Raw genomic sequence first — 24,337 nt, 5'->3', positions numbered from 1 at the left:
TTTTTAATGTGTTGCAGTACACAACAGGAACTTCTATGTTTTGAGTTCATGTTGTGCAATTAAGAGTATATGTAAGACTTGCTGCATTTTCTACATTTTCCTATTGTTGAATCAGGTTTGTGCACCAAACATGCATGTAAAACAGTTTGTGAAACTTCAGCACTGAACAGCCAGTAATTATTGTGCAAAAACAATCTTTATATATGGGCTCGAGATTTATGAACATTTATTTTTCAGTTGTGGGGCTTTCACAATCAACATGATCCATCCACAAAATCAAATATGAACTTTCAAAATTCATGTTTTGAAACATGCTAAATTAATGTTTTGGTTGCCATAATGCAACTTTTTTTCACCACTTATTGTGAAGGATATAAATATTTTTCAACATGCCATATTTAATTCAATTTGAAGCAATATCTTAAAAGTAAAAATTTCTTTGTTTTCAAGATAGTCCCATCTAATTTTAAACAATGAATGAAAAATTATTTAAAATTAAATTTTTTTAAAAAAAGAACAGCTCTGTCAAATTTATTAACTGGGCGAGGAAAAATAGAACATATTACTCTTTGAGTTACGATAACACTTTATTTTTTTTAAATAGCACATCATATTAGTACAGTTACAGATATTGTTAGAGACAGAAACCATTCTGACCCCTCTGACCCTGCTTTTTTGAAAAGAATAAAGAGAAACTTTAAGTGTCATCTGAGGCTATGTTTACATACACATAAACAGAGAATACTGGCCATATTTATAACAGTTTGTCACCAGACAACTAGAATAATCTATGAGATTATCCATGCTGCTATGAGCTCTACAGCTGTTCCCTCTCCTTTTTAATAATTCACAGAGGACATAAAGTTAAATGCCTAGTCGCTGCTTTGGTCCTTATGCTACTATACAAGTAGGGCTGGTGAGATGTTTACAGACATCATTTACCATCAGGAAATCATTTGCTTATAAAGACACCTTTCAGTAAAGCATTAGACTGTGTGAAGACAGCCTGAATCCCACTGTTCACTAGTTCACCTTGTCACTGCGACTGAACTGGAGTCCAGTCTTTCTCCTCAAGTTTTTTTTTTTTTATTATATTTTTTTGTTTTGCATCACATCATTTCAGAGAAGCCACGCAAAACCAGAAGAAATACAGTTGTCATGCATGTAAACATAGCCAGCACTGACAGTTACAGTATGTACAATGTTGATTCAGGCAGTGCATAATGAGACCAAGTTAGAAAATGCCAACAAGTTTCACAGTTTTGGACTGTGATGCTGAAACTTCACCAATAACAGCATCGTTAGCCAAGACAACAATTCAGATTAGTCATTTCTCAGTAGTACCGTCATCACTGAAGTAATAACAGATTGATTGGCACATTAAACACGGCTGTGAACACAGAGCGATGTAATGAATATTGATCATTTCTGACATTTGAGATTTTATGACAAAAATCCAAGTGACATTTGTTGTAAAGCCATGTGAGAAAGTCTCATGAGAAAAGTCAACCAAGGACTCTGAAGACAATAAATGTCTTCTTCAAAGTAACAAAACAGCAGTATGAAACAATGTATTAGTACCAATAAAGTCTGACAAAAATATGAATGAGATATATTCCATTAGAAAACAAAACCTGTTCTGAATTGTGTAAGAGATGTAGTAAAAATGAGACAATGCTCTCTACAGAGAAGTACAACTTATTTACAAGGTAAGAAAAAAAGTGCAAGGCTAAGCTTTCATTGACAATCACACATTTAACATCCACAGTATGTACCAAAGGACATGCGTAGAGGCACATAAAAAAAGACAGAAACAAAAGAGAAAGAAAAAAAAACAATCTAAAACTTCCGACATTCCAACTCAGACTTGGCGTTTGTGGCTCAACTCTCATCACCGTCACTAATTAAAAACATGCACGCAAAGCACTGACATCATGGGATGTGAGGAGAAAGCTGACACTTCAGCCCTTAGATCAAAAAACAACATGAATTATATTTGTTACGCAACAAAAAGACTCCAGTGATCCATCACTGAACCAATACAGAGGACCAGTCTCATTTTCAAAGAAGGTCACCAAATAAATATTGTTGGTTTATTTAAATACAAGAAGTGGCTTTCAAATAGTTTACTAAAATGTCCTCAATCATGCTAAAGATTTTTGCCAGGCATTGCCTGAATAAACTATACAGATAGTTTTCTCTTTTATTTTTAACAGAGGTTCTATGAAGTTATTCTAGATAATAGTTTCTGTAACCTTCATCCTCTGTGCCCATACTTGATTTATACCTTCAGCTGCTGAAGATGCCAAAGCTTGTAAGTGGTGGGGAACATCATGAATAAGAAAATTTATAAAGAAATCCAAAAACATATACATTAATCATAAATCATTAATGCCGTATTTGGGAACTTCAGTGTTTTTCTGACATTTTGCAGCCGTACTCTGAAGTCACCCTAGATCTGCTTCAGACTAGTTGATGATCAGTATGAAAAGCAAATCGCTGCTCAACTCAGACTAAGATAAAAAGTCAGCACATATGTATATCAAGAATATTCTATTTGACTTAAAGAGGATTGATCCATTTTTGACATTCACTTTCAAACATCAGCCTTGCTTGGATTCTCTACATCATACACTAAATCTCGTAATCCACATTTATCCATGGATGCTTTTTTCTCCACATTTTTACTCTGGTAGCAATATTTTTCGTTTAAACTAAAAAGTGCAATGAAACAGATTTTTAAACCTGTTTGATTGCATGGCCTTGAATCAGACCAGCTGCGCTGAAGAGTCATTATTTCTTTCTACAAACTCATGGTCAGTCAGGTAAGGAAATTATTACTTATAATAACTTTATATAACCTCACTTTAAAAAGTCAAGACAATCCATTAATGACAAATATACCTGCTTTTTCAATAAAAGGCTGGGTAAAATCTGCAGGACAAATGATATTGACTTGGAATTATTAGATTCCAGCCTATGAATTTTGATTGAACTATTTGCATAACTTAAAATGCTACAATCTGATTAAGGCAGGTAGCTTATGAAGATCAAAGTTCAAAGGGCATTTTAAAACACTCCCCAATGTATCTACTCACCTGTATATAATAACAGTTTTCGCATGTTAAAGTAAAACAGCCGAGTTGAATTTGCATGGCTTCCAACACAATCCCAGTTTTTCTTTCCCCTCACTGCATGTCACATCCTCAGTCACGTTACTTTACTGTAGTTTGGCAGAAGAAATAAGCAAAAGTCACTGTCACAAACCAATATTTCTCATAGACAAAAACATGTTAATTATTTTAAAACCGTCACTACAGAGTAAAATAAATTAACCCTCCTTGCTTTTGCATGTACTCCTTCCTCACTCCTTCTTCTCGTAGAGGGAGGCACGCACACGGTTACGCACGTAAAACGCGGTGAGAGCACAGCAGCAGGTGGTGAAAATGAAGAGCGCCACAGCGTCGTGGGCGAGGTCTCCGTGGAGACGCTCGTAGAGCGGGCGGCGCTCTGTGAAGTCAGTTCGCAGTGCTTCAATCTGCATCAGGGTGCACACCACCACCAGCACGTGGAAGATCTGGTGGCCCTGCCCAAAGAAGTCACACTTCCCAGGGAGCAGACTCTCTGGATGTGGGCAGCAAAAGAAGTAGGCGCTGATCAAGAAGAAGATCACGTGGTAGAAGTGGTACCACACTATTGGGTCGGAGCAGCCTTCCCAGTAGCAGCTGTAGATGCGGTGGACCACGGGGCTGATGTCTAAGCCGTAAGCCAACGCCGATGGCACCACTTGGAGCAGCTTGTGGGCAAACTTGGGCAGGTCGTGCCTTGCGTATTTGCCGTAGCAGCACCCGAAGCAAGTGAGCCAAGCCAAAAAAGCAGCAGTGTGCAGAAAGAAGCCCTGCACTGAACTGTGCCACTCCTTCTCTATAGCGTAGTAGTAGTGCGCCAGAGCACTCCCATATTGGTAGACGGACACCCCCACATAGTCGAGGAAGTAGAAGGTGTAGTATGAGAGCTCTGATTTGGCAGAGAGGAGGTGGGCAAGAGCACTAAAAGAGAGGTAGGTGAAAGCTGCCAGGAGGACAATGAAGAGGGGCTGGGCATGAGGATCACGCAGAAAATCCACCGTTTCTGAGATCTCCTGGCACTTCACAAGGATGATGAGGGCCGCCAGCAGGTGGGTCCACACATTGAGGGTCTCATTGTGCCTCTGGAAGAGGGTGAGAAAGTAGTACCGCCAGCTTTGGTCCGTCTGCCTGTAGCCTGTGAGGATGTGGCGCTCGCGGAACACCCTTGGGACATCAGAAATCTTCACAGTGCAAGGCAGCGTCGGAAAGGCTGACTCGAGTAGCTGAGGGATCTGCCGGAGCTGCTGGGCGTTGATAAAAAGCCGGCCAATCTGCTCCATGACTACCGTGGCCATTGCAACCAGGAGACTAGAGGGAAAGAGAAAAGAAGCAATGAACATTTGAATCTGACAAAGAGGCCTTTCGATCTGTGTGTATTTGTGCCTTTACGCAGAGCACAGCAATATTAAGTAAAAGTTATTTGGTAATCCTCAGGTTGCAACATAAAAATGACATAATACTTCTTGTCTAGATGAAATTTTTCTCAAAAAACGCTGTGTGGTATGCTCTTCCTGTCCAGGCTATTATTATGGGCCGTTGGTGAGTGCTTTTACTTGATGCTCTACATCAATGTCATTTTGAAGGAGGAGAGGAGCCAGCCTTTGAGTTATTGGTCAGTTGTGTAGACAGAGTTGAGTACTAAAAACAACACATCAGGCTAGCTGACAACATTAAGTTGCACAAGCATTGAAGAAGTTTTCTGTCCTCTAGAATTTTAGTACCTGATAAAAAAAAAAAAAGAGTAGCAGACAAAGAGGAAGTTTTTCACTGTGAAAAAACTACAACTAGTTAACTGCCAGTTGCTACAAAAGTTAGCATCTGCTTCAGATCTTTAAATTGCTCTTTGAAGCCCTTTACAGCCAAAGTAAAGGGCTTTAAAACTTCTAAATTATATAAGCATTATAGCTGTGCACATCTAGCAACAAATCAGACATATTTAGACTTTTCAAATCTGAACTTGAAGAGAGATTTTATAAATATTTCACAATGTTTTCAAGTTTTTTGACATTGGAACCAGTTAAAAACTACAATATTCACACTTTTTAAACATGAACTCAATTATTTTGCACTGATTTAAAATTCATTGAAGCACATTTTTTATCCATTAGAGCAATGTTAATGTCACAAAGTTCATAAAGTAAATTAAAATATTTAGAGGAATCTTTCTCTTTAATGCACTGGTCTATTAGTTTTCTGTAAAAATGCATTGCATTACTGTTTGCTTTTTTTTAAGTTTAACTGATAAAAGAAAGTTAACAAATTAGACCTTCTAGTTTCTTGTCACCAAGCAAAGTTCATCTACACAGGCTGTATTTTACACCTTATATTAAATAACACAATGGATTTTAATCTTCTGCTCAGTCAATCATGTCATAAATTATAGAGTTTTCAGCATTGCTTAAGGCAGTGGTTCCCAAAGATTTTCTGGGCCCTTCTATGGATTACAATAAAATCCCCTCCAAAAAAGAAAAAAAAAAAAAAAACTGGGCACACACATCATTCAGATGTAAACCTATACACATATTTTGTAAAACTGAGGTTTATTTCACACTTCAGGTTGCAAGAAAACACACTACAAACCATCTTTACAGTGAAACGCTTTTGTGTCACTTTTTTTTTTTCAATCCATACCGCTTCTCGCACCCCCCTGCAATGGCACTTCGCCCCCCTAGGGGGCACGCCCCACACTTTGGGAACTACTGGTATTCTGGTCGCAATATTTGAAGTTAACAAATCTTACACTGGTTGTCGGTAAAACCTAAATTAAGGTAACTCAACCCAAATTATTATTCTTAATCCTCCCCCCTTAAAACATAATTATTAATAAATGCATAATAAATGAGTTTTGCTCCTTCCTGCATTTGTTAGCTGTCATCAACTGGAAAGGATGAACTCGGCTACCAAACTTGGTTTCAATCAGCAGGTTCTGCTGCTAGGAAGAAATCTCTAGACTTAGACAACATAACTCCAGCTGTTTAACTAAAACTGCAAAAGATCCCAAAGTACAAGACATCTTTAATATTCAATAAATCCTTTTGAAACAGATTTAAAACCTAAAATATTATTTTTGTTGTAGTATAGAGTTGTAACCTGTCAAGTTGAACTGGGTTGATACCATATTGCCCTTATTTACATACAGGTGTTGTATTACTGTTGAAGGCTGGTCTTCAGTTTGGTCATGTGCATTTTCCAATCCATAAATTTTCCCTTACATCCATTACTACTGGGTGTGTTTGCATAAGATTTGTTTTTATAGAAGCTATCAGTGTAGAGACGACAGCAGGTTGACTGAGTGGTTGTTCCCAGTTACCACAGGCAGACTGCAAACTGACCTGAGCAAAGATAAGAAAGTTGCTTTTGTTGAACCATAAAAACTCTTCAGTCTGCATGTTTGCTCTGTGTCACCATACTGGCTTTTGATTCATATCTTTTTGATCAGAAAACAAAACTTTTTTTATTTTATTTCAATATTTTGAAGCTATAAATAACCAGTGTTTCTTGTTGTACATTACCGGTGGCATTAATTTCCAAAACGTGCATAATGTAAAAGAGCCGTTTGTGATTAACTTTTCATTTGTACTTATTTGGAAACAAAAAAGCAATCAAACGCTATGGATCCGTTAACAGGAAGACAGCTCATTCTTATTTCCCATGTCTGAGAAATTCTACAGACCAACCTGACTTCTTATTGTTTTTTTCTAATTGCTTCATAAACTGTAAGTAAAGGCTTTGTTTAATAATGAACTGTGAATAAATTAAAAATGAAATGTGTTTGCTACATTAAATGTTCCTTTTGGAAATAAACATTAAGCAGGTAGAATTAAGCCCAAACAAACATCTGTATTGTTATTAGCCTGATCATAATATTCTAATCTTCTATTATATTAAATGTAGTATTTAAAAAGCACCATTTGGAAATAAATTACTAATTATTTAAAATGTATTCATACTTATGTAAGATGATTGTTGACAAACAGGTTTGACACAAAACCTGCATGTTCTGTGATCTGCCATGCCACAGGTAAACAGGGCTCTTATCAGGAATCAACATTTTGTTTACGTCTGTTTCTTTCTATATTCATTCACATACAACGTTAGAGCGGCATCCACATTTACAAGCCTTTTCTCCAATGTAATTACTTAATACTGGTATTTTTAAGGATTTATTTCCCTGCATCACAATATGACATTTCCCTTTGAACCGCTTCAAAATAGAAAAAATGAAAAACATGCAGTTTAGGTAAGGTTCTTGTGTGCTCATAAAGAAATAGGGATTTGTCTAAATTTGCATATATGGTCAGAGCAACAATTAAAACTTTTAAAATAAACCACCTTTTAGAAACTAGGCTAGACGAGCAACCATATTTATCTTTCCACCGCGCACAAGATGGTGAGGGAGGTAAAACAAATCTTCAAATCTCAATGCTAAGAAAGCTGCAGGAACCAGTGACAGCTTCAACGTCCATTTCCTGTTTAGATGACCATCAGCTTCTGTATAAACACCTGTCCAATGTAATTATAGGCGTTTTATAAGCTTTTGATTACTTCTCATAGTCTGTTGTTATTTTCTACACACAAAAATCCACATCTCATACCTTTATTTTAAAATAACCCCACTCAGCTAAAAAATTGATTTTGATCTGAGAGCTATTTTTAGAAACTGTACAGCATTATTAGTTTTTTATTATGATGAAAATTTGACCTATTTACTTGATTTTATGTTAGTTTGAATATGCATACTTCAATTTACCTTTAACTTGCTGCTGGTACACCTGAGTGTGGAACAACAAAAGATATTTGCTCATTCATTTTATTCATTAAAAATCCACAATACATAAACACGCACACATTGATATATATATAGAGAGAGAGAGAGAGTAAGAGAGAGATTTAAAAATATGCTGTCTTGATGCAACAAAGAAAGCATATACATAGTCTCTTAGTGTTCCTATTTGATGTTTAGCTCTTTTTTTTTTTTTGCACCACTAAATATCAATATTCTATCCAATCTATATAGAAACACATGCAATCAGTGTCATGATCCCTGGATCATATACGAGCTCCTGTACTTTCCTTCCCTGCGCCGTGGGGAGGGCAGGGGAGCTGAGGCAGATCAGACACCGTGGGATGAACATGTGCTGAGGATGAGGAGGAGAGGCGTGAGAGATGAATGGAGCATTACGTAACATAGCTCCATCCCAGGTCCACGCCCTTCGGCGTCCAGTGAGCCCTGACATCCTTTAAAATATTTTCGAGATGGAGACGAAAAACAAAGTCGACTGATGGAAATAAGACGGGTCCGCGTGGCCCTTTTGCGAATTAAAACCGGGCCTAAATGGGCCTGTTGCTGCTGGCAAACTGTGTCAGGCTCATATGCACCTGATCGGCGGGGCAGTTTTCTCATTTAGAGAAACTGAAAATAAACCCGCAGTTGTATCTAAAAAAAAATTAGCCGTCCGCTTGCTGTTATCTCCCATCGCATGAAACCCTCGCTGAGCTTTTAGTAAAGCCAAGATATCCGCTGAAAGGCGGAAAAAAAGAAAAAAAAAACCCTGCCCGGGTTCTGCCTTCGAGGCGCTTCTCTCGCGGCGTGCCGTCTATATTACAGCAGCGAGATGCCTTTAATTTTACAGAAAGCACCTACCTGTCCGGGGCAGAGTCAGAACGAGGCGTCAGATATACCCGTCGATGAAACAATTAGAGCCGTGTAGAGCATGGGTATCATTGTTTGATGGGCCGGACTGGCAGGAGACAACCGTCACTACAGCAGCAGCAGCAGCGGGCTGCAGTTCGGCTGCTGAGGAGGAGACCAGCGCGCTCTGACGGACGGCTCTTCTGGCCAATCAGCGTGCACGCTGCAGCTCCGTCCGGCATCAAATCACCGTGTCAACCAATCAAGCCCTCCGCTTGGCTGGGTAGGACAAGGCACTGATAACAAATTCTTCCACTGACACACAGCATTTCTGTCACACAGTGGGTGCTGACGGGACTGAGCTGTCAGTGCATTAATCAGCTCATCTGTTTACTGCTTATCATCGTTTAATCTTTCACATTTTTTAAAGACATTTGTAGATTTTGTACGCAGCTTAACAATGGTTTATGAATATAAAATTAGAATCTTGTTCCTTACCGCTCTATATGTGTAGATTATTGTTTTCTTATGCTTGCATCACCTTTAAGGTTTTTACATAACCCCGAACTTTACACATGCCATTGTTCCTGTTTCCACGTGCGGACGTCTCACCTGCAGCCATTGCGACTGGTCTCTTTTTCATTGTTGCCTGGAAACTAACACCCACAACAACAAAGGTTAAATGGACACCACTTTCACTAATTCAAGTCAACTCATTCTGCTGTGAGAAAGTCAGAAGCAACCGCTCTCTCTTGATAATACATGCTTAAAGTCACTGATAGTATCTATCTATCTATCTATCTATCTATCTATCTATCTATCTATCTATCTATCTATCTATCTATCTATCTATCTATCTATCTATCTATCTATCTATCTATCTATCTATCTATCTATCTATCTATCTATCTATCTATCTATCTATCTATCTATCTATCTATCTATCTATCTATCTATCTATCTATCTATCTATCTATCTATCTATCTATCTATCTATCTATCTATCTATCTATCTATCTATCTATCTATCTATCTATCTATCTGTCTATCTGTCTGTCTGTCTAGTGGTATCCATTTAACTTTGTGTATGTACATTATTTATTTATTATAACATTAATGTATAACCTCAATGTATGGCATGCATTGAGGTTTGAGATTGTAACACGACATCCAGGCATATGTGCATTGGTTCCAGGTGCGGAAATGCTTTGAAAAGGCATACAGTCCCTTCAGATCCCAGTGAATATCATTAAGTAAGTAAAACAAGCAACGTCTCTCTTTGGTTGCTGTGGTGAAATCACTTTTATGGTCTGTGATCTTCCTTGTTTTGCATTGAGTAACAACGCTTCCTTTGTTGCTGTCCCTATCTCTGACAAATCCCTATTGTTTCTGGATTTAAATAATCCTCCACAGTGTATATTTCTTACACACTTGGATCAGGGTGTCCAGTGTGAACAGTGAACACATGCTCTTTCTGGTGCCTGTCCACTAGATGATCTAACTTTGGGGAATGTGGGCTGCAAACAAGTTTTGTCACATCAGGAGATATTGCTTTGGTTTGATGGTGCAAAAGGTTTCTTTGAACACATTGCAATGTGAAGGTTGGTGAAGTAACAGCCAAAATAATCCACTTCTGCAAACACACCGTTTGCCAAAGAGCAAAAGGTGGACACAAAATATGTGTCCACACAAAAGCAGGATTTTGCATTTTTCGTTTTTTAAATATGCATTTGTATTGATAACATCATAAGAGGCACAGGAATCAAGCTGATCAGTTGACAGTAGTAAACATCATAGTGGACAAGGAACAGTGTATATTTCTTACATACAGATCTTGAAGTTCTATTTTCAGTTCTCCTCTGCAAAACTGTCGCCATGTGTTCTGAGGAAACAAGTATTTGAAGAGAGAAACTGATTTTAAATATTGGAACATTTATAAACATTTTTTGCTAGGAGTAGAAATAAATGTGTAGGGTGTTGTAGTACTGAACACATTACACATGAGAACACTAACAAGAAGAAAACAGTAAAGTTTCTGAAGATGTAAATAAACTGAAACAGCTTTTAACAAATTGAACAAAATTATGCAACAGATGGAATCACATGGAACCAATCCAATTTGGGGTTGAGGCGTGTCTTTGACTGAAACCTAACAGACGTAAACAAACCTATAAAACTCAGGGTGGACTCCTCCTTACCTTCCCAGCACTGCAGATTGTGCCATTCAGGTTTTACCTCAATGTTCTCACCAGTAATGCATGTTGTAAACAGCTTTTGCAGGGAAGGCACAATCAAGCAACCACTCAGTTCAGTAAACACAATCCAATAGCATGTTAAATTAATAATCTGCCAGAAGTACTTGAATAGTTAGCTTAGTTTTACAGATTTTCAGAGCCATCGGGTTCTGAAAATCCAACCTTTATTTTTCCAATTTGATTTGTCCAACCTAAATCAATTTTCAGTATGTCCGGTCAGTTATTTATAAAGTGGTGGCAAAATGTGCAAAAATTGAAATTTAAGATCATGATAGAATGCAAATCACCAGTAATTGCAAAAACACTGAAATGTTTACAAATAACTCTGGGATATTGATGTACATAAGGTAAAAACTTGTCAACATTTTTATAATATAGCATTTTTTATTGATGCAAATGTGTTTTCACACACATATTAAGTCTGACTATAAAGTTAAAATTGAGCATGAAAGAACAAGATTATTTAGTTCTAATTATTTTAAAAATACAACAAAATAATTCATTAAAAAACGTTTTCATCTCCCTATTTTGGAGACAAATTCATTTAACTTTAATGACGTATGACGGCCACAGGGTGTCAGTATTTTGAAAGTCTTTATTAACAGTTAAGTAACAGTTTTCAGCTTTCATGAAGATGTTACACCATAGTCTGCTGTTCCAAGAAAGGTAGAAAATACAAAAATACAATTTTATCCAAAATTTTGTGAGGTCAAAGACAACAACAGTCCTGCACAAACCAAAAAAATACTGGAATTGAATCTGGTTGGTTGAACTCTTGTATCATATAGTCAGTTCAGAAAATACAGCATTATCAACAGTCTGGAAGAGTCTGTTAAGTTTTTTTTTTTTTTTTTTTTTTAATATTGGTAAATATAACAACTAACTTATTACAAGCCGTTGTTTTTTAAAAAAAGAAAACAATATAGTCAGCTGCCAAACAGAACTCCAGAAAAAAAAAAAAAGTCAGACAACACATGTAACTAACCAGAGAAGTCTTCAGCATAATTACAACCACCATCATTAAGATCTTAAGAGGTTGTCAGACATATAGCTTATATCTCTGCTAAGAGCAGAAACAGGTTAGTTCTCGGTTTCTTTTATGGCCTCCTTGTTCTTCCTCACCTCCTGAAGCTTCTTGTCCTGTTAAACATTTCAAAACAATAACAATCACGTTCGTAATAAGTTTTGTACGGAATTACAGATGAGAAAAGAGTAGATGCATGATCAAACTCTGACCTTCTCCTTGAATTTCTCGTTGAGAGCTGCCATCCGGGCAGAGCGGTTCTCTTTGTTCGCCTCCATCTTCTGATTGAGTTTCTCCTGCGCCTGCTTGCTGAAGTTACAGTTTTCTTCGATGGCCTTCTGAATGACCTCCTTCTCGTGCTCTCGTTTCTCAGCCAACTGTTTCAGAACTTCGGCTTCATGGCTCTAACAGAAAGACAAGATAAGTCCTTTCTCATAAGTTAACACAGTATAATAGCTAAGTTTATTTGCTGTACTTTTAGTAATTTATGTTTGGATACCCTGCGCCTTCCCTCTGCAGCTTCCAATTTCTTCTTAATTTCATCAAGAGATGTTTCCCTTTTCCTGTTGGGGGACAGAGGGAATTCCGCTTTGGCATCAGGGGTCGAGGGGCTCAGAATAACCTCAAATGCTTGACCCGACGCACGCTTGTTCAGCTCCTTCACTTGAATGTCTGTAAAAACAGGAACCTCGTTAAATACTCAACTGTAGAAAAATTAAAACCCATCTTTTTCAATTGCAAACTTCAATTTAAAATTGTTTTACTTTCTAAAATGATGTGTTATCGAAACATTTTTTGTCAGTCAAACTGTATGAACTGCTTTGTTTTCCAAATTCAGATCTGACATCAAAACCAAAATAGATAGAAATGTTTTAGAAAATGCTGGTCTTAAAAAAAATGCAAGTGCATTCCAGTCGATTAGACTTACCATCACAATTTGCCATTTTACGGAAAGATTGTCTTTTCGTCTCCTGCAGAAGACAAAAACTTAAGGTTAAAATCTTACTATTCAGTTGTAGCTAAGCATTTGGGACAATACACATTTCACTTGAAATAAAGTTACATCTTAATCAGAAAGCTCTTATCTTATTGCAAGGCATGCAAGCCTTTATAACTTTGGACTCCTATCTGCAATTGTTCTGACCAAACCATCAGACAACTAAAGTACTAATGTTAATATTTTGTATCGGAAAACTTTGTAGCTGAATGACGATGAAACATTCAACTACTTGATAAGATAAACAGTGAGTTAATAACGTCTATTGGGACAAATACTTTGGAGATGTGAGTTTGAAAAGTTGCATGCACATTCCTTACATATACACACAGACGAGTAAATTTTTTTATACAAATTATGTCACGCATTACAGTCGTTGCATAACATTAAACCCCAGTCAAAACATGTTCTCTTCCTGTCTAATGCAATAGGCTTTAGCTAAATGTTTGCATATAGTTGCCCCGCAGAGAAAGGCAGGTTAAAAGCTGAGTCCCCACAGCTGGAGGCTGCACACTCATTTGTGCAAAAATGGCGGGGAGGGGCAACACAAATGCTGTACTCGTCTTTGTTGTGCTTGTTGAAAAAAAAAAAAAAAAGCTAGAGGCAGCATTTGCAATACCTAAAATACAGATTTGAGACTGAAAATAGAATCATTCATAACGCAATTAAAAATATATACATTATCTGAACAAAATAGTGTAATTACACGTATGAGAACATAAATTGAGCTTGCATAACAGAGAAACAAAAACAACGTTTTTGTCTATTAACTCATTATTGCCTACTTTTTATGGTTAGATACTAAAAATCAATTACATTAAAAACATTTTTTAGGCAATTTTCAAAGTACTTTTTGTCATATCCTGAAAGGCTGCTGGTGAACAACGGCCATAACAGTTATTACTTAGAACCAAAAGGTGACTTTACCTCCTCTGTTCAAAGCCCTAAACACTGAATAAACAGTCAACAACGACCTTTATCGCTGCCAAAGCTTTCTTAAGCGCTCATAGACTCAGAGAAGACAACTCAATGAGAGCAATTGTTCTCACCGTCAAGTGCAGCTCGGCTTGAAGAGTGGACCTTTTGCTACCTTTGTGCCTGTATTCAAACCGCCAACATCTGCACCTTCGCGCACAAACCTTCTGTGTTGTCAACGTCAGAGTGGATGGCGGTGTCTCATTGGTCCAAATTAACCAATCACCGCGGCTGTTGCAAAGGCGAGCGCGCCAGCATGAAGGCGAGGAAGGCCAGGCTTCCTGAAGAGAGAGATAAAATGGCTCACGTTTTCCTAAAAGTTAAACACACCCCTCCAACTTTTAGTTGTAAATACAGAGTCAGTTAGCCTGCACAGCAACAGCTAGTCATGTAATTGTAGAAGAAATGATGCCCTTAATAAAAGTAAGGGAAGTTTTAATTATTTATATCTTAGACTGTGGGCCATAGTGAATTAATTTTTAATATAAGGAACAAAATAGAAATATTTTCCATTATATTAAAAATAATTATAATTTGCTGATATAAATGTATATGGACTGCACAGCTGCACAATCAATAGCACTGTGGTTTTGCATCAAGAATGTCCAGAGTTCAAATTGCAGCCCAGGAATCGTTCTGCATGAATATCATACACTGATGTGGGTGTTGTTTTCAGGTAGTACAGCTTCCTCCCACAGTACAAACTTTGATCAATTGTTCTGGCTAAATTGCATTAGTTCTGAGTCAGTGCAAACATGGTTGTTTGCCTTGTGTGTTTCTGTTTCACTGTGATTGACTTGCAACCTGTCTAGTTTGAACCTTGCCTTTTACCTGCTGGAGGTGTGCACCGGCCTCCTCATGACAATGCACAAATAAGTGGGTATAGATAATGATCGTATGGAATAATAAGTAACATTGTGTGGCGTAATTCTGTCTGGATGTTTTACCACTCATCTTAACAGGGTTACAAATATTCTGGTTTCCTGTGGAACATGTGATCCAGACTGTTTCAAACAAGAATAGACTAATTTATTGGAAAATCTACCTGATGACATCCTTCCTCCTCAGCAAAGTTTTATTATTTTCTGTCTTGATAGGAGAAAAAAAGATCAAAATCAAAAATGAAAAGTCACAATTCCTAATCCCAAGAGGCCAAAAGAAGAAACTTTTTTGCACTATATATGTTCTTTGATACAGTAAAGAGAAAACAAAATAGGAATATCCCTGAAATAGGTGATCAAAGTGCAGGAGTGCATGAGAGGCAAGCTGGAATCTTGAATGCCGCATTCCACAAACTACGAGCAATATCAGCTGCAGCCAGCCAACTGTATCTGCCACTGTCAAAGGCAAGAGGTGATTACAGAGGCCTTGCAGTCCAGCGTGCAAAAGCACAGGCACTGATACTGGGTGGTTGTGGACAACGACCGTTGCCATTATTTGTACATTATATTTTGCTATGACAGTTTGCTATGACAATTCTCAGGGGGTTGTGCCTTCACCTGACAGACTTGTCTTTGTTCACACCATTGAGCAACAGACTGACCTCCTGGGATGTTTAGAGGAAAGGACAGATGGCAGGTTTCAGACTTGCTGTGTTCACTATCTGTCTGTGGACATAAGGACACTAAAAGTGCTCTTCTTAGTTTTACTTCAGCAGAAAGTTATGCACATTGGCTGTAAAAATAGTACAGAGCCCAATGTGCTTACTGCAATATTTCCTGGTCTATTTTGTATAGTCACAAATGTCAATTTAAAAAAAAAATCACATTTAAAGAGCTTTGTGAAAACGTTTTTATTCTTAACTCTTTGGTGCAAAATCTGAGTGGAAGTTTATTTATTCACTGCATGTTTATGTCTGCGCAAGGTTGAAAACGGCCCCTTAAACCATTCAGAGACACAATCAAACCTGTCAGATTACTTATTATTGCCCCGTGATAATAACTCAGAAATAGTCCAAATAGTTTGGATCTATTTTTTTTTCTTTCCTTTTTACGGAAAGTTTCTGTTTATATCATAGGTTTGTGGTGCATTTCTATCCTAAAGCAAAAATATATAAAACTTCAACTATTTCACAACAAGATGTTAAGATACATGTAAAAACCTGAAAGAAACTTTTAAATTTGGAAACACTATGCTTATCTTTTAGCAACACTTGTTAAAAATGCTTTGGATCTACAACAATTTACAGAGCCCTCTTGTACACTTAAAAAAATCTTGCACACCAATCAAACCTAAACATATTTTTAATACAGAAATGTCAGCTATGTGAAAATCATGTTTAAAATATTTTTATTTTATTGAGCAGATGAAATACAAAAGGTGCAAGAAATGTATTTATAAACTTTAAAATACATTTTGCGGCCCTGCAGTACTTTTGTCTTGACGATTTTGGCCCTTATGGCGAAAACTATAGTGATGGACGTTTGACTTGCAACCTGTTAGCACTTTTATTTTGAAAAACAACAAGTTACTTCCGGTTAGTTTGTGGGTTTTGTCCAGGCAGCTCAGAGGAAGAAGGAACAACCCGAAACATTTCGACTCTTTAACGTGACAAAATGGGGGCCTGTATGGCTTTGTGCTCTTTGGCCAGCTGTGTGAGTATCTGTTTATGATAAAACCATTATCTCACATTTTAAACAGCTATTTGTACTCGGTGGTCAAAATGGATTTGCGCTAATATGACCTATCTACCTGAAAGCTAAGGCTAACTTCAATCTTCCACATATGATAAAATAGTAAGTTAAATCGCACACTTTATTGCTATGAAACATTCAGACAGATTTTGTTTGAGAGGCTACTCGTCAGTATGACTGAATAAGAGCGAAAACAGCTCAACATGTTTACCTTTATGCTCACGTAAGCTGACATTTAATGTTACAGTGTAACGCGGTCAGTTTCGACCAGCTGTATGTGTGCTAATTTATTTTTCTTAAATAAACAGAGACTGGTTTAGCCAGTTTTTAATAATTGTACAAGTGGATGGTTGAAGTTGTTTAAGCCTTATTTTAACAGGATTAAAGTATGTGACAAAAAGCCAAGAAGCTAGTGCTGTCAAGTTTTGGTGGCCTAAATCTACAGAAATATTCAGTAAATTATTTACTAGGTCAGTATTTCCAATAGAACACAACAGGTTTATGATATCTATTTGACTTTGACCTGCATTAAGGCAGTTGATGTTGAGGGATTTTATTTTATTTTTTTATTATTTAAACCCTCTTGGTGATGTATCTTGTCTACATTTATCTCCAGGCCTCATGTCTGTGTGGCTCAGCACCATGCCTTGTGTGTGGCTGCTGTCCTTCCTCCAATAACTCCACAGTGACACGGCTGGTTTTCTCTTTCTTTCTGCTTCTGGGAACTATGGTCTCTGTCATCATGATCCTACCTGGAATGGAAACACAACTCCGCAAAGTGAGCTCCCACAACCAACATGTTGTGATAATAAGAATATTAATATAACAATGGGGTTTACACAACTTCAGAAATGCATTAGATGATAGACAATGGATTTTGTTTTGGGATATCAGTAAAGGCGTCTTTATGCATATGTGTTGCACAGTTATCTGTTTCTTAGTGTTAGTCTGTCATATAAAATCCTGGTAGAAAATTATTAAAGTTTGTGGCTGTCAAGTTAAAAAAAAAATGAGAGGAGATATGAATACTTTTGCATTTTCAGGTGTTGTATTTGTGTTGATGCTCCTAAATTTAAAGGTCTGTGTACTGAGAGAGGCAGTTTGTGTATCTGTGAGAGATTTCACTTCATGTGTTTAATTTTTCTTCTGTAGATCCCAGGATTTTGCCAGGGAGGAACGACCATACCTGGTATCGAAAACCAGGTCAAGTGTGACGTTATTGTGGGGTACAAGTCTGTGTATCGCATGTGCTTTGCCATGGCCTGCTTCTTCTTTCTGTTCTCGGCCATAATGATTCGCGTCCGGAACAGCAGAGACCCAAGAGCAGTGATTCAAAATGGGTGAGAGCCCTGTTGGCTTTTTACTGGACACATCCGGTCAGAGCTGTGGTACTTTTTGTCGTCCTCATCTTGCAGTTGTAAATTAATTTTTCTTCTCCAGATTCTGGTTCTTTAAATTTCTGATACTAGTTGGGATCACAGTGGGAGCGTTTTTTATTCCGGATGGAACATTTAATTCTGGTGAGGACTAATTTCTACATTTCCTGTTGGTCATATATCATATAGTAAACTTACGAGTCATTTTCCTTTGTCTTTCACAGTGTGGTTTTACTTTGGATTAGTAGGATCATTTATCTTCATTTTGATTCAGCTCATCCTCCTGATTGACTTCGCTCACTCGTGGAATAAGATCTGGGTTGAAAATGCTGAGGAAACCCAGAACAAATGCTGGTTTGCAGGTGAAGTTTTTGGAAAATAAAAAAACAATAATAATAAATAAAAAAAAACCAAAGTTTAAAATTGTTATGGTTGACTCTACATCTTGTATTAAAGGTGTGAAACATATCTTTTTTTTTTTTAAACGAAAACTGGGGCTAAAGTCAACATTTTCAGTATTTAGTGTAAAAGTTATAGGGAGCATGCTGGAGCGTTCAACCACATCTATTGATAATGCAAAGGGTGATGGCAAACCTGTGGAGGTGAGGAGATGCAAGGAAAGCTGACGGCTTTCTCAGGAGTCCCTTATTAGTAATTATTGGTACATATAAAAGATAAATGGTCATCCTGACCACAAAGTTCCTGCAGGAGTCATTCCAAATGTCTAAAATATCTAAGCACAAAAGATGATCATTCTAGTGTGCATACAGGAGTTGTAGTAGGAAGATTCAAAATCTCTGTTGTGGTTTCTGTCAGACTGTGCAACAATAATGTTAAAAACAAATATTAGCTGAGACTAACCCAACTCTTCCAATAGGAAGAGTTGAATAGACTGAAAGCTTCTTGCATTTTATTTGACATCTATCTCTGGCAAAGCAGCTTAATATCATCCAAATATTTTTTTGGTTTATTTGCTTTTTTAAAAAAAATGTTTTAGTTCTGTTCTTCTAAATATGGAGTATTTTTAAATATGACATTTTGAATTGTATCTTATGTTATGCAGCCTGATTTCTGTCTAGTTTCCACAGTGGTTTTAAAATTACCCACAAAGCCTTTAAATGTAAAAAAATTGATACCATGATAAATATTTTCCAACTGTTCCCAAACAAAATTGAACATTGATCTTGTACATTGTAGCTGTGTCGGATGTATGTCTCATGTGGAAAATATTTAGAATTGATTTGTCAGTCTAATTTTATATATTTATTCACTTGACTAAAGTGGTGTGTAGACTTTCGAGAGATACGGCGTCTATACTTTCCAAAATTAAACTTGTTTGTGTTTCACCTTGTTTTCTTCATTTCAGGTCTCTTGTCCTTCACCGTCCTCCACTATGCACTGGCTTTCTCTGCTGTGGTGCTTTTCTACATTTACTACACACAGCCAGATGACTGCACTGAACACAAAGTCTTCATCAGCCTCAACCTCATCTTCTGCCTCATCATTTCTGTTGTGTCCATCTTACCAAAAATACAGGTGAAGTTTCTCATTGGGTTTTGGATTGTAGGGGAAATCTGTGTTTTTAGATGGATAATTTTAAAATAGATTTCATTTTTTTCAGAGTAAACAACTCTTTCCATAAAAACCTTCATATCAAAGCAGTGAATTGCTAATGTTTACCACTTTGCATACTTTGGCTACTTAAAGGTTTGTGTTTTTGTCCTGTTTATTCCAGGAAGCTCAGCCACACTCTGGTCTCCTCCAGGCGTCTCTCATTTCTCTTTACACCATGTATGTCACTTGGTCAGCCATGACCAACAATCCAAGTGAGTGCTAACCAAGTCAATTCTCTCCTCTTTTTTTTAATAAGTCTTGTTAACGCTCATTGTTTTGTACATGTGCTTGTTAACGTGCTGCAGCTTTTCAATTACAATGGTGAGTTCTAATGTAGCATAATGCCTGACCACTAAACAGTTGTAGCTAATTTTAGCAACCAACCTTTGTGTTTTTTGTGCATGATCTGTAGTTTGTTAGCGGATAAACAAGAATGGAGAGTCTTGAGATGAACTTTTCAAACTTGTTGCAGGATTTCCCACTGAAAATATTATTATTACTAGTAATAATGATAATCAACCTTTAATTTTCGTATGAAAAACAAAATCTGTGGATTAAAGTAGCAAATTAACAGAAGAGTAGAATAGTATCAACATATCCTTTATTGTCCATCAGTGGGGAAAGTCAGGCATGCCAAAGTGACAGGCCAGTTGAAGAATGTAAATTTACTCATAAATAAAATTATAAAGCAAAGTGAGAAAAGGGATTGTTCAGAGAATACAAAGGATATTTTACTGCATAATAAAAAAACAATACTGTAGGTGTTAAAAACACCATGCTCAGATTTGTAAAAGCGATTTGTAAAAAATGTACAGCAGATTAGGATAAGTTGGAAAATGTGGATGTATTTGTGCAACAGACAGTCCATATCATCCACCACAGCTTTATTTTAAGTTTTTGGGAGCTTTTATGAAGTGTGGTGGATTTCTGATAGTGCGTATGTTTATATTCTCTAGATCGGAAATGTAACCCGAGTTTGTTGAGTCTCGTCTTGCACGCCAACACCTCCCAACCAACTGCCAGCCCAGCCTCAGGACACGTGCAGTGGTGGGATGCTCAGGGCATCGTCGGTTTGGTCATCTTCCTCTTCTGTACTCTCTATGCCAGGTAGACATAAGAGGACCTCATTTTAATTTGTTTGTCATGATCTAACTTCATTGGGAGTCTCAAGGCTATAAAGGCACACAAAATACTATCAAAAAATCATAAAATATAAAAATCACATGTAAAAACAAATGAGCTTACATACATTTTAACCAGTATACCCTTGTTCTGGCTAAACTAGCTACATCGCTCATTACAGCGTTGCCCCAAAATTAACTTAAAGTTTCTTTAAAGTAACATACACATTTTTGTAAAGTTTCTTTCTTTAAATGTGAAAACATCAGTATAACAGACATCTTGTTAGCAATCCTCCTTCATCGGAGAAAGATGGATCAGTATGCAGTTTGCAACTTCCAGCCACATTGTTTCGTCTGATGGCCACAAGAGGGCAGTATAGGTTAGTGTCCAATTTGCTTTAAAGAAGGTTGCTTTACAAGTTTGCTTTAGCAGAAGTGAAACTTGTGTGCAGTGATGCTTGTTGGGTCATAAACCTTATAAGATCTGTTATGTTATCATTGTTCAAATGATTGGTGGTAAAAGGACTAATGTACTTCACCTTGCGTTGTTGGACATTTTAAACAAAAAGTAGTGCGTTATTGTGAAGCTGAAGGACGGTTAGACAAGGTTTTCAAAATTTTTTCTTGGCATGCAGTTATACTGAGCCCAGTTTGCAGTGACACTGCAAAACCAAACTCCAGTCTGTGTATTGTCTCCCTTTGTGTAATTTAAGCTCAGTATAAATTAACTCTGATGTTTTGTACAGAAGATTGATGGATAATCAGTATCATGAAAACCAAGGAATACAGCAGTCAGGTCAGGGATTAAGGGGCTGATTAAGTAAGTCCATCACAAAATAATCCCATCAAAATATACTGGAATTGGGCAAATATTAAAGTGTATAGATACTTTATACACCTTAATATTTTACACCATATTACTCAACTTTTAGATGGCAGCCTGCCTCAAACAGATCATTTAATGATCAGATGGTTTATATGCCTTCCATGTCTCTAGAAAAAAACACATTTTACTTTACTGGTTTCATCCTCTTTTGCACTCTTCAGTATCCGCTCATCCAGCAACGCTCAGGTGAACAAGCTGATGCAGACAGAGGAGGGCACAGGGTCCAGTGGCGAGGGAGTGGTGGGGGAGGACGGCGTGCGCAGGGCTGTCGACAACGAGGAGGAGAATGTCACTTATAGCTACTCCTTTTTCCACTTCCACCTCTGCCTGGCCTCGCTCTACATCATGATGACGCTGACCAACTGGTACCAGTAAGTGTTGTTAGGAGATGAACACAGGTGGTCGAATGTGATGCAGTCAAATAAAACAAAGACGTGAATATGTATGAGTTAACTATAATTTTTTGTATATTTGCTGGATGGATATTTATGGATTGGGTTAAAATTTTAAACCACAATGAGACCAAGGATAACACCTAAATATTTTGAGCTCATTTGGTTTAGCCTTAAGTTTTTCTCCATTCTGTGTAAAACCACCAGATGGCGCCTCGCAGCAACAGAAGTGTCAAATTGAATATTTTTATCCCTTAAAAAAGATTTTCACCCACCCCTGCACATTTTCTTCAAAATAGTTCAGATAAACGTCCATAGCTGTAACATTCTGAGTTGTTCATTAACTTGCGCGTCTCCTTGTGTGTGCCCTGTCAGACCAGACACCAGCACACAAGCCATGCAGAGCACGATGCCAGCTGTGTGGGTGAAGATGTGCTCTAGCTGGCTGGGCCTCGGGCTCTACCTCTGGACCCTCATCGCCCCTCTTATCTTCCCTGACAGGGATTTCAGCTAAGAACTCGATGTCCTTGACGTGTTTGTCCTTCCTGTTTTCTCCTTGCACACTAGACAGTTTGAAGGATTCTGTAAAAGGATTTAAAAAGAGTGAAATGAAGACTTTGAAATATCATTTTTGTTGGGGTTTTTTTCACATTGTGTGTCAGCTGTTTGTGTTATGTTGTCTAACTGCTTCTGCTAGTAATAATCATTACGAAGTATGAAAGTTTACGCTGATTTACAGCTTGTTCAATAATGACTTCAGCTTTTTCTTAATGTAATGGGAAACCCTCTGTCTTTTGCGTTTATATTTTAATGTAGAATTTTAGACTCTGCACTCTTGTAAATACTCAGCAACACGGCACTTTCAGTACCTCAGAAAGTTCACTCATAGATTTGCTATTAATAGCCTTTCTGATCAGATACCTGATTGGCCTGGTCTGGAAAACCCCCGATTATCTGTACTGCCTCGCTGCAGAGGGTGAAATAAGGGGAACCCTGCTCAGGAGCCCCACAGTGAGACGAGTGTAAGCGTTAGATAAGACTAATAAGGCACGCCCTGCAGATCATAACAGGGCTTCCCTGATGCTGCTCAGCTGTATGCACAGCCACGTCACTACATCTTGAGCTGCCGACCGAGCGCTGGACTAATCTTAGCTCTTCCTCGTCTGCTCTAATTTGAGACGGTTTATTCCCGGTGCTAAGCTTTTCTTCCCCGTCTGACAGCGTTCAGGCTCGGACAGCCACAGGCAACAATCTTTACCTTTTTATTGCAGTGTGTTGCAGCTTGGAAACTTGTATTGATCCTCAGCTAATCAGCAACATGCAGTTGGCAGAAAAAAACTGTCCCGGCAGCTGCAGCATTAAATCAACACAACTTGTTTTTTTTTTGTTTGTTTTTTTATTAGAAATGCCATATGCTTGACAAGAGACATGAGTAGAAACAGGCGTTTTAAATATTGTACAAACAGAAGTAATGCATTTCAGAAGTGATCGAATTGCTGTTAAATTGTATTACCTTTCATAGCGATTGGATGGTTGTAATGCTGGTACAATAATTATGCATTATGTAGTTACCTCATTTGTATGGAAATGGGAATATTAGTATATTTTGCACATGACAAAAACTTTTTTTTTGTTCAGTCCCAAACATTTTATTCTTTTGTTTTTAATATTTTTCAAAAAATGTCTTCATAATCATATAAAATATGTATTGTGAAAGGAGTGATGGTTATTTTTCTGCTGCAGTTTTACATTTCGTCCCCTTTCAGAATGCTATTTTGGGTAATTTTCTGTTTCCAGTTAAGTTTTATAAAATTGTCAAGTGCCTCTTTGTAGTCTTTGTATTTCAGAAGGGAGATATGCTGATATGCCTTACCTGAACGTTGTGGTGAGCTATTGCACGTCCTCAGGCACTGGTTTGTCATGTGATTTTAAACTTGTATGTAATGCATTGAAAATCACATATAATAAAGGTACAGATTTCTTTCAGTGAGGATGAAGTGTGTTTCTTGTTTCTTGTCCGATGAATCTCATAAAGACCCAATAATGTTGAGTATTATAGGCATGTTGCATCATTTTCTGTTCTCCCAGTGGAGCATTATGGATAGTACTATGGTTATCTGAATACGCACAAAGCATTTTGATCATTTTTAGATTTTTTTTAAAAGTAGCTTTGATATTGATGACTGGATTTTATTCAGATTTCCCAGATTTGATTGTCTCTCTTAGAGAAAGTTTGACTAGATGTAAATGATTTCAAGTGCTTACAAGTTCTTAGCTGAGTTTTACCCCGTTTTTGTTGCCCAG

General features: G+C 37.4%; 3 protein-coding genes across 3 annotated transcripts; 1 reads left to right on the top strand and 2 right to left on the bottom strand.

The window, feature by feature from the left end:
- Positions 1 to 568: 568 nt before the first annotated feature.
- paqr7b (progestin and adipoQ receptor family member VII, b) lies at positions 569 to 8,929 on the bottom strand. The gene is made up of 2 exons (XM_055042062.1): positions 8,773 to 8,929; positions 569 to 4,436 (listed from the first exon to the last, which is right to left on the bottom strand). Exon 2 carries the CDS (start codon positions 4,421 to 4,423, stop codon positions 3,365 to 3,367), a length of 1,059 nt encoding a protein of 352 aa, XP_054898037.1. The 5' UTR covers positions 4,424 to 4,436; positions 8,773 to 8,929; the 3' UTR covers positions 569 to 3,364.
- A 2,663-nt stretch (positions 8,930 to 11,592) lies between these two features.
- Positions 11,593 to 14,186, bottom strand: LOC129367533 (stathmin-like). Its single transcript, XM_055042063.1, has 5 exons — positions 14,086 to 14,186; positions 12,968 to 13,010; positions 12,539 to 12,711; positions 12,252 to 12,443; positions 11,593 to 12,155 (listed from the first exon to the last, which is right to left on the bottom strand). The coding sequence occupies exons 2-5, from the start codon at positions 12,981 to 12,983 to the stop codon at positions 12,096 to 12,098; spliced, it is 441 nt and encodes a 146-aa protein (XP_054898038.1). The 5' UTR covers positions 12,984 to 13,010; positions 14,086 to 14,186; the 3' UTR covers positions 11,593 to 12,095.
- Positions 14,187 to 16,496: 2,310 nt separating this feature from the next.
- Positions 16,497 to 24,019, top strand: serinc2l (serine incorporator 2, like). Its single transcript, XM_055042238.1, has 10 exons — positions 16,497 to 16,605; positions 17,261 to 17,422; positions 17,797 to 17,984; positions 18,085 to 18,164; positions 18,245 to 18,382; positions 19,387 to 19,556; positions 19,756 to 19,846; positions 20,591 to 20,741; positions 21,803 to 22,012; positions 22,409 to 24,019. The coding sequence occupies exons 1-10, from the start codon at positions 16,567 to 16,569 to the stop codon at positions 22,545 to 22,547; spliced, it is 1,368 nt and encodes a 455-aa protein (XP_054898213.1). The 5' UTR covers positions 16,497 to 16,566; the 3' UTR covers positions 22,548 to 24,019.
- The last annotated feature ends 318 nt before the right edge of the window (positions 24,020 to 24,337 follow it).

This window comes from Poeciliopsis prolifica, unplaced genomic scaffold (genome assembly GCF_027474105.1).
Source record: "Poeciliopsis prolifica strain line A6 unplaced genomic scaffold, Auburn_PproV2 SCAFFOLD017, whole genome shotgun sequence".
Taxonomy (NCBI): domain Eukaryota; kingdom Metazoa; phylum Chordata; class Actinopteri; order Cyprinodontiformes; family Poeciliidae; genus Poeciliopsis; species Poeciliopsis prolifica.
The sequence above is the reverse complement of the archived record's forward strand: the minus strand, read 5'-3'. Positions and strand labels throughout refer to the sequence as shown.